Genomic DNA, 10,398 nt, shown 5'->3' on the forward strand with positions numbered 1-10,398 from the left:
CGAAAGGAACTGTTCTGACTTTGTATACAGCCGTACCTTGGAAGTCGACTTCCAAAGTGTTCGTCTTCCAAAGTGAGGCTTCTGATTGGCTACAGGAAGCTCCTGCAGCCAGTCAGAAGCCACGGAAGCCCTGTCAGATGTTCCGCTTCTGAAAGAACATTCGAAAACCAGAACACTCACTTCCAGGTTTCAATCACTCAGGAGCTAAAATGTTCGAGAACTAGGCTGTTCGAAAACCAAGGTAAGACTGTATAGTGTAATGTTATAAGATAGCTATGTTTCTCCTATGAATGTTCTCTGTGAGTATCTTCATTAATTTCATACTTTTGTAAACTTATTAAAGGTTATAAACTGATAAACAATCTTTTTATCAATGCTAAAAATTCATCAATGTCCTACTTTCACTGAGAAGATAAAAAATAGAATGAGGCTTTCTTTCTCGTGATCAGGTGCTATTAAGTCTGGGCCTCCCAAAGTCTCCTAGTTCAGGGCTTCCAGTTGCTTTAATCCTGACCTGCTCCCAGGGTATGTGGCATCGGGTGTGCCTTTCCTCAACAATGAGCAAAAGAAAAACAAGGATATCAAACATTATCTTTCTTTTATATTCACGCATTTCCATTCTGTTTAAACTAGGGATTAACCTATTATCTTGATGGTTGCATAACCGAGTATTGGATTTCCTCTTGAAGGTTCCAGGTGGAGAGAGGCAAACTGGCATGTAAAGAGGAAAGGTTATGTGAAGAAGCAAAATCTGTTGTACCCATAGCACTTACTGGCATTTCATTAGCACATGTCCTATTTAACTCAATGGAGCTTCATGCTTATTTTTATCTCTCCTCTTTACCCCAGTTCCTTCCCTAATACCTTGGATATCTGATTCATTGCATTCTCCATTAGTTAATTTTTACACTGTGTGAACTCCATTTGTGTGAAATATTTCCATTTGGGGCATTAACCCATGGAGATAAGGTAAAGAGCAAGGTTCAAAAAGCTACAGCACATGACACCTCTGTTGCTATTGGCTCTTTCTGAAACACCTTCTCCACCTCCTTCTCCACCTCCTTTTATTTCCCCATTCACAAGAGAAATGTAGGTTCTATCGAAATCCTCACACAACTCCTGTGTCCTTGTTGGGAGGTAAGAGTACTGTACTCCATATCCCACAATTGTGCCACCAACAGGCAGCTTCCAAGGACAAGGATTTTTCTTGTAGCTCCAAGGTTCAGAGCAACACCTTGCTTTGAGAAGAAGACTACGTCCCCTTTACAGTGCCAAGCCATCCAGCTGAGAGGAAAGTGTACAAGGTGTTTAAGAGAAACTCCCAATCCCTCTTCCAATTTGTGTTGTGAGTATCTGGCTGTGGCAGAGATGAGGGGCCATAACGTAGTGTCAGAACATATATCTTGTGTGCAGAATGTTTGCTAGGTTCAATATCTGGCATCTCCAGTTAAAGGGATTAAATAGTAGGTGATGGGAGAGATGCACTGTGTCATTCTCCAGTCAGATCAGGAAATGCTAGGGTCAAATGTACCAACAGTTTGGCATAAGGCAGTTTCATATATTGTATTTGTGTTGTTTCTACCTATGAGGGGATTTCATCTTCATCATAATATTTCTGTTGCTCCATCAGCACAAGCATTTCTGCTTTCCAGATGGAACAATCTACCTCTCCTCCCCTTGTGTGTTGTTCTGGAGGTTCTTCCAGCCCCCCCAGAGTGAATAAGAGGGAGGCGTTGGGAGGTTAAAGGCCCCATTGCACTAACAGGAAGCATTGGGTTGGCTTCGCCTAGCACACTGGTTTAGTTGAATCCAGCCCAATGCCTCTGAGTTCTCAGAAATGTCCTGGTCTATTTGATTGGAAAATTAGAAGCATAGTGCTTTGAGGCCCGGTGTATGGCTTGAACTTAGTTGGTGTGGGTCTTGGGCAATTTACTTGCGCCTCAGCATTATTCTGCAAAACTGATGTTATACTGCAGTAGCAGGTGCAGGTGCAAAGGAGTAATTCAGGGGATAAGTCCCATATGTCTCCACATTAGCCAGCCAATTGACTCAAGCAAAGCGCAAAGGCCTGGCCCTGCGCTTTGTCCCCAACGTCTGGTATTCAGCAATATGTTGCCTAAGAGCATGGAGCTCCATTTAATGATCATGGAGGACAGGTGGGGCTTTGAGGCACAGAATGGCAAGGAGCAAGCAAGAGGAGCTTTGAAGGAGTGGAGCTACAAACAGGTGTAGCATGAGTGGCTAAATAAGGATGGATAGATGGATGGATGGATGGATGGAAAGTATTGTAGGAAGAGCTTAAATGAGGAAGTTGTAGTATCCACACTTCTTGGTGGTGTTAGCTGCCACTTCAGCTGGTTCTTGGCCCAGGTCCCAGGTATAAAGTAACATTCTTCTTTAAAGGAGAGCAAAGCAATTGCTGAAGTGCGCCTTCTCCATGCCCTTGGAAAAGATGAAAGAACTGAAGCTGGACTGGGATGTGAAACGATTTGAAGTTGGTGAGGTGAGAGGGATTCCTCTTACAAAGGAGATCTGTGACAAGTGGCATAAAATCTGGGCTTTCCAAGCCAAGCCTGATGACCTGCTCATAGCAACATATGCAAAGGCAGGTGAGTATGCAAGCAGGAAAGATAAGGGGGGCTACTTAGGCATCTTTGACTTACCAGGCACGTAATGTGACCCAAGACTTGCAGTAGTTTTCGCTAGACCTTTGCATCGATTGGATGCAACACACCAGAAAATTATCTTGCTCAAGAAGACCCATAAACATTTTCAAGGAGTTCAGAACCTCCTGGCGGATTGTTCCCATTGCACCATATTTAAAAATCTCTGTTAATACATTTGTGACTCATGGATTTGCAAACAGGACCTATTGTTTATAACGAATGTGTATGTTGCCCATGAAATGCCTGCTTGCAGTAGATGGTAGTATGATTCATAGTGATATGCCTTGTGATTGCTTGTCACTGAAAGCACATAATGTTGTTGGACCAACAAAGGGTTCAAAAGATAGCATTTAATGACCCAGACAAATTCAGGCTGAACATGAAAGAGTTGAGGATTTGTAAGCCAATGCATGTAATGTGGAAGCTTTAAAACTTTATAGCCTATACTATTTTTGCAAATGCATTTTTCAAATCCCAACAAAAATCTTCCTCTGCTGTTTTTCCTTCCTCCACCCCATAACCTCTCCCATATAACCTTTTTCAACTTTAAAAGGGGGGCGTTGGACTGCTATTATAAATACAAGTGTGAAATGTGGAGTCTGTCCCTCATGAAGGATATGTGTACATGGACAGTATACACAGGAAAATAGCCAGAACTGGATACCAATGGCTGCTACAAGCAGCAGGCATGTCAAGAAGGTCACACCTTCCTGGCGGTAGGTCATAAGGTGCATAAGCCTTTTCTTGCATTATAGGGTGGGGAACATAGCTTTAAAGTTAACATATAATCCTTATGCATTTTGCACTCCCAGTTGACAAATGTATCCTTGATGCCCCCCAGATTTATATTTATCTAAAAGCAACATTTGTTGTTATTTGCTCGACAAAGGTCCGTATAGTTAAAGCTATGGTTTTCCCAGTAGTGATGTATGGAAGTGAGAGCAGAACCATAAAGAAGGCTGATCGCTGAAGAACTGATGCTTTTGAATTATAGTGCTGAAGGAGACTCTTGAGAGTCCCATGGACTGCAAGAAGATCAAACCTATCCATTCTTAAGGAAATCAGCCCTGAGTGCTCACTGGAAGGACAGATCCTGAAGCTGAGGCTCCAATACTTTGGCCACCTCATGAGAACAGAAGACTCCCTGGAAAAGACCCTGATGTTGGGGGAGATTGAGGGCACAAGGAAAAGGGAATAACAGAGGACGAGATGGTTGGACAGTGTTCTCGGAGCTACTAACATGAATTTCACCAAGCTGCGGGAGGCAGTGAATGACAGGAGTGCCTGGCGTGCTCTGGTCCATGGGGTCACGAAGAGTCGGACATGACTAAACGACTAAATAACAACGACAATCAGCATTGAGCTAGCCAAACCATCCGTTGCTTTTAGATGGGAGATGTGTGTAATGTGGACTCTAATATTTTCTGGCTCCAGTCCATGGAAAATTATGAACTCATAAATCTTGTGCCACAAGACCAAACTCTTCTTTTGTTTCCATATATTATCAGGCACAACATGGACACAGGAGATTGTAGACATGATCCAATGTGACGGCGACATTGAGAAATGCAAGCGTGCTTCCACTTATGAGCGGCAACCTTTTATCGAATGGGTGCTGCACAAGACTTTGCCCACTGGTAAGCTACAGATCTGCAGGTCAACTTCTGTAAAATTATCTGATAAAATATTGCTAAGAAATTCAAATGAATATCCATATTATGAAAGTGTCCCTAAAGAAAATGGAGTGGCTAATAAGATCCAGGATTATTTGCTGGAATGTCATATTTCATTCTGAAAGTGGCAAAGTGAGTGTCAGAAAAGGACTGTTAGGAAGTCAATGCTTATTTTCTTTTCTTGTCACTCGTCTTAACTGTCAAAAGCAGAAAATTGCTCCATCTTCTCCTACCCAAAGCCATACTGTTGTTTTTTTTTTTGCTTTGAAAAAATTATCAAAAAACAAAATCACCTAAAATATATCATGAAATAGAATAAAGATATGAATGAAAATAGAAAAATAGAAAAGCATTGAACAAATTGTCCTAAGAGGAGGGTCAAATTAGCCGTGAAGTCATCAGTGGCTAGGATGACTCTGAATGTTCCAGACAACATTCTGAGACTAGATGAAGATAAGAGATCATTATTTTTTTCAATGCCCCTGAAGGCAAAGCCCAAAGGACACTGAAAGGAGATAAACATTTATGTTTTCCACTAGGCTAAGATCTAGCAATGCATTAGCATTGCACGTGGGTCTTGGAAAGTCTGGTCTGTAGCCCTACAAAATGGTATTGGATGGATAAGGTTAAAGCATACTGTTGAATAACAATGACTTGTTTCTCAGGCTTGGATAAAGCTGAAGCCATGCCCTCACCAAGAACACTGAAAACTCATCTTCCTGTACAACTGGTGCCTCCGTCGTTCTGGGAACAAAACTGTAAGGTAATGGGTTGGGCAGGAAGCTTGGCAAGCAGGTTAGCGTCATACTAGGATTGGGTTCAGAGATCTCCACATAGTCGTGAAGCTCACTGAGTGACCTTGGGGGGCAGTTACTGTATCTCCGCCAAATGTACCTCCACAGGGTTGTGGTGAGGATAAAATGGAGGAAGAACCACAGATGTCTCCTTGACTTCCTCGGAGGAAAGGCACGATAGAAATATAAGGAATGAATTAATAAATATTTTGCTTGCAGTTGAATTGCAGCTGAATAGAATACTGGCAGGTTTCTAGAGTGTTGTATCCCAATCTATGAGTAGGGAGAGCTTTCAGGGAAGCCCTGGAGTCGGTTTCCTTTGAATGAAGTCACTGGACACCAATGGCGTTTCTGTAAAATCAGAATTTATTTACAGATATATACAGAGGCTGAGCATAAGAGGGGGACACATCATTAACACTCCAACATATCCTACTTATCTATTAGGTTTCCCAATAAGGCTCCCCAATGCCATAGCACTGGATTCTCATAGAGAGCAGGTCAGGTCTCTGTGTCCCTTTCAGTCTCAGTGCTATTGTCCTTTCTCTTTCTTTCTTTCTTTCTTTTTCTTTCTCTCATACCCTCCAACATTTCTCCAATGAAAATAGGGATGCCCTATTCAATAACAGCAGCAACAATAACAACAATAATGTTATTATTTATACCCTGAGCATCTGACTGGGTTGCCCCAGCCATTCTGGGCAGCTTTCAACATATATAAAACATAATTAAGCATTTTTTTAAAAACTTGCCTATACAACCTATAGATGTCTTCTAAAGGTTGTATAGTTACTTATCTCCTTGGCTCGGGAGTTGCATAACTCCATACCCTCTGATGAAAATAGGGGTGTCCTAAGGAAAAGTGGGATATTCCAGGACCAAATGAGAAATTGGGGTGGCTTCTGTAAATCCAGAACTGTCCCTGGAAAATAGGGACACTTGGAGACAATATAGGGGAACATGAGACAGACACCACTAGAATGATCTAGTTCATGTTTAAGAACTAGAAGAGCCATGTTGGATCAAACCAAAGGCCTATCTGGTCTAGCATCCAGTTCTCACAGTGGCCAACCAGATGCTTATAGAAGCCCAAAAACAGGATATAAGAACAATGGTCCTCTCCTGCTGTTGTTCCCCCAGAGACTAGTATTCAGAGACATACAGCCTCTAATAGGGGATACCATTGTGACTAGTAGCCACTGATAGCCTAAACCTCCATGAATTTGTTTAGACCCCTTTTAAAGTTATCAAAGTTGGCGGCCATCACCGCATCTGGTGGAAGCAACTGCCATAATTTAACAATGCACTGTTGTGAAGAGGCAATTTCTTCTGCCTGTCCTCCTGAGTCTTCCAAAACTGAACTTCACCGGACGATCCTGCGTTCTAGTATTATGAAAGTGCACTTGCACTTTATCCACAGGCGAATAATGGTATCTTCTCACTTCTATACCCACCGCAGGTCATCTACGTGGCAAGAAATGCCAAAGACAATCTAGTTTCTTATTATCACTTCCACAGAATGAATCAAGTGATGCCTGAGCCAGGAACATGGGAGGAATTTTTTCAGAAATACATAGATGGAAAAGGTGAATGGAATGCTTTGTGCCATATTTTCTACATTTCCTTTTTTATATAAAAAAGAACTCAATCATTTATCTATGTATTTTAAATTCAAGTAGCAAACTGATAATGGGATATTAAAAACGTTTTGCCAAACATTGCATGTGGCTCCTTTCTAGTTAGAAGGGGACAAACAAACTCAAGCTTCGTTCAGACAAGATGCAGCTGCTGCTGCATATAAGACGAGCTTCTGATCTGGGAATAAGAGCACAATCTGTTTTAGATGGGATTGATTTATGAGCCAAGGGAAGAAGCTGGGATGAGTGGAGCAGAAGGTATCCTGTTTAGGAAGTCTCCTGCCTGTTCCTCATTCCGGAAGGGAATGTGCCCCTTGGTCCACTTTGCTACAGTCTTGATGTTGAGGCAATTATCTTTTTTATTTAGGAAACAGTTGCCAAGCTAGAGCACATTAAATGTTCTGAGTTTGGGTGTGATTTGACAGTTGTTCCATCATAACAAACTCTGGTCATAGCAGTTATCCAGCTTATTCCCCTGAATCGGTGTTGTCTAACAACGACCTGGGAATAAATTAACTTTTTTTTTCATTGTCTTTCCTGTCATTGTAGTCATGGAACTGTTTGGCCCCAGTGAATTTTCTTCTGTCGCGAACAAGCTTGACATATATTTCGTAAATCTGTAACATGTCCTTGTTTAAGTTTATAGTCTCTTTAGTCTGTGATATGAAATTCTTCCTTAAGCTGCTTAATTCATTTTTATCCCGTAGTGCTCTGGGGTTCCTGGTATGATCATGTAAAAGGCTGGTGGGAGGCGAAAAACAAGTACCGGATTCTTTACCTCTTCTATGAAGATATAAAAGAAGTGAGTGTTTATTTTTAGGCTTCAGACCACAAACAAGTTAACACTAGACTACAGGGATTTAAACCTAAAATTGACTTAGTATAGTAAACATTTGCAGGACTGCATTGTTGATTAACAGTTGGTTTATTTTCCTATTCCTGGTTAATGCCTGGATTTAATTCCCTCGCTTTCCACAGAATCCAAGGTGTGAAATTCAGAAGATCCTGCACTTCCTGGAGAAGGACCTAGAAAAGGAGGTTCTAGATAAGATAATCCATTACACACAATTTGAAGTCATGAAAGATAATCCCATGGCAAACTACACCTTTATGCCTCAAGAGATACTGAACCATTCAATCTCCCCATTCATGAGAAAAGGTGCGGGGGGGGGGGTTCATTGTTTTTCTACAGGGGTGCCACTCAGGGAGCAGAAGGCCTGAGTCTTTTGCACTTTGGTCCTGATCTCCTGCCCTTACCCCTCCTTTTGGAAAACCTTTTTTTGGAAAGCTTGGCTGGGTGGCTGGGTGCAATTCAGTAGGACTCCAATCACAGGTCAGCTTTACCTGTTCTCTAGTGGTGTGTTGATCTGTGCTTGCTGGATATTGTGTGTACAGGCAATCCTCTTTTTGCAGGGTGGGTTCTGTTCCAGACCCTAGCACACATCAGCAGAGCATGCGTAAGCCCGTTCCACCATGCTCCCACATGTTCTGCCCCTTTTAATTACATCTTTATGACATTTGGGGGATACTTTCTGGTTTGGTGCAGTGCGCGTGTGCACGATCGCCCATCATTTGGACGCTCCTAAATTCAGAGAACATCCATGCGAGACAAGCTAGAGAGAAACCGAAAGAGAAACCAAGCCGCACAGAGCAGCAGTAGAGCGCAACTTCACCATTGACTGCAGTCTCTTAGTCTTTATTTATTTTATTTCAAAAGTTTGTTTGGCCTTCTTAGTTTTGGCCACTTCTTTAGCTTTGCCTATCTTTCCTATCCGAAAACCTCCGGAGCCTCCGGAACCTTCAGAAACCTTCGGAAACCTTCAGAACTCCCAACAACAATCTCACGACCTTCAGGTTCATAACCAGCAGACCCTTTCACAGCCAGTGGGAGCAGGAACTCCGGGAATTACTGGTCGTCCCAGATGCTGGTTATCCCCACAAGGCAGAACTGCACATGAGAGAGAGGAGCTGTGTTAGATGTCTGACAAGACTTGCTTTAGTCTTAATATGTACATAAGCAACAGTTCTCTCCAAGCATATGAAGATGTGTGTTGGGGACTGTGCCCCGAGTTTTTTAAAGGCCTAGTAATACTCCTGTTTTCCAGGATTAAATCATTTTTCCTGTGTGCTAATGGTAGTTTGTTCCCAATAGTTGTGGGTCTTTTTGCTAGTATCTTCCAAATTTGTGACCTTTGAACAGTAGAATTTGTTTTTTTAAGCGAAACTGAATATTCTCTGTCTTTGGCTTTCTCTGCTCTAGGAACTGTTGGGGACTGGAAGAACCATTTTACTGTGGCACAAAATGAGAAATTTGATGCAGAGTATAAAAAGAACATGGCAGGAACTTCTCTGACTTTCCGCATGGAACTTTAAGAAGGAACAGTGTAAACTCTATTATCCTATTAGTATGTTACTTTATTAAAAACACAACCTTATAGAATACATATTTGCTTGAGAGCAAGCCCAATTAAACTTGGTATAGCTTAGTTCTGAGAAGACATGCATAGGAATACACTGCAGAAGTCTTAATCCATCACACTTTCTTGTACAAATCCTTTTATACTTGCTGGTCTTCATTATCTTCTTCAGTATAAAGTAGGCTATACTGTAGCAGTCATTTCAACTTAAAATGTGAATTGAAGATCGGGTTTCTGCTTGCTTAATGGCAGTTTTGGCTCCCCACTCTCTCTCAGTCTCTAACACAGAATTTGGGGAGTAACTTTTGTGTGTGTGTGTAAAGCAGAAGTTTGGAAAGGTTTGTCCTTGGCGTGAAAAGAGGATCCTTTCATCCCTTCATTTTTTTCATATTCAAAGCGATTTCTTGTGCCAATTCCTAGGGTTCCCAACTGGTTTATTTCAGGGGAGAGCAGGTGGGGGACTGTCCTGGAGGCAGAATGAAAAACAACGCTGGAATGGGATTGAGAGTTTCCCAATCCAGCATTTTCTTCTCTTCTGCCTCTGAGGCAGCCCCACCTCACCCATTTCTTCTTGAAATGATCCCTCCATTCTCCACTCCACTTCAAATGAAATAAATAAATATATCCTATGTCTTCACTCCTGTCTCTCAGCACCCCTGTCTCCCTTGATCAGTTTTTGTCCTCTCCTCCTCGGACTTGCTCAGGAAGAACAAAAGGTCATACAGGAGTTGCTCGTTGTGACAGAGATGGCAGGACATGCTTGTTGGGTTTTCTATTCCTCCCACTGTGTGGATCACATGTCTGTGTTATGAATTCCTAGCACTGATTGTTGGAATCAAGGGAGTGGATATTTACTTTATTCTGTTTCCGTTTGTTACTTTCTTCTTCAGCAAGAAGAGACATGTTTTCCTTTGTTCTGTCTTACGCTTAATAAAGTTGTTTTAGTGCACACAACCTCAGCCTTAGTCCGTCTGCGTTTTTTATCTCTGCTGGACTATGAATATGTGCTCAGTGTCTCCAAGACATGAGTTATTATAAATCATCAGGATGGGCTGTCGGAACTCCCTAGAGCTGTACGCTGGACACTGATGGGAGAGACGGGCTGGAATCGTTCCTGCATTATGCCTGGGGGGGGGGGGTCGTCCTTGCCCCCGGCCGATCCTGCTCACTTCTGCAGCCCCACATGCATAACCCCCTCTCCTCTTGAGCCC

At 42.3% G+C, this 10,398-nt stretch overlaps 1 protein-coding gene across 2 annotated transcripts; it reads left to right on the forward strand.

Moving 5' to 3' along the window:
• The first annotated feature begins 1,101 nt into the window (after positions 1 to 1,101).
• SULT1C4 (sulfotransferase family 1C member 4) lies at positions 1,102 to 10,146 on the forward strand. 2 transcript variants are annotated; one of them, XM_033147665.1, is made up of 8 exons: positions 1,102 to 1,345; positions 2,404 to 2,609; positions 4,175 to 4,303; positions 5,005 to 5,102; positions 6,593 to 6,719; positions 7,478 to 7,572; positions 7,749 to 7,929; positions 9,031 to 10,146. In XM_033147665.1, the coding sequence occupies exons 2-8, from the start codon at positions 2,438 to 2,440 to the stop codon at positions 9,141 to 9,143; spliced, it is 915 nt and encodes a 304-aa protein (XP_033003556.1). In that variant the 5' UTR covers positions 1,102 to 1,345; positions 2,404 to 2,437; the 3' UTR covers positions 9,144 to 10,146. The 2 variants fall into 2 exon arrangements, with proteins under 2 accessions (XP_033003556.1, XP_033003555.1); XM_033147664.1 differs by having other exon boundaries at positions 1,102 to 1,304.
• The last annotated feature ends 252 nt before the right edge of the window (positions 10,147 to 10,398 follow it).

This window comes from Lacerta agilis, chromosome 4, assembly GCF_009819535.1.
Source record: "Lacerta agilis isolate rLacAgi1 chromosome 4, rLacAgi1.pri, whole genome shotgun sequence".
Classification (NCBI taxonomy): Eukaryota; Metazoa; Chordata; class Lepidosauria; order Squamata; family Lacertidae; genus Lacerta; species Lacerta agilis.

What these genes read in the sequence shown, in the direction of transcription:
- SULT1C4 (XM_033147665.1), top strand. Translation starts at nt 2,438, where the DNA reads ATGCCCTTGGAAAAGATGAAAGAACTGAAGCTGGACTGGGATGTGAAA. An exon ending in GCACAAGACTTTGCCCACTG is followed by an intron (nt 4,304 to 5,004) that starts GTAAGCTACAGA and finishes CTTGTTTCTCAG; the next exon opens with GCTTGGATAAAGCTGAAGCC. An exon ending in CTCCCCATTCATGAGAAAAG is followed by an intron (nt 7,930 to 9,030) that starts GTGCGGGGGGGG and finishes TCTCTGCTCTAG; the next exon opens with GAACTGTTGGGGACTGGAAG.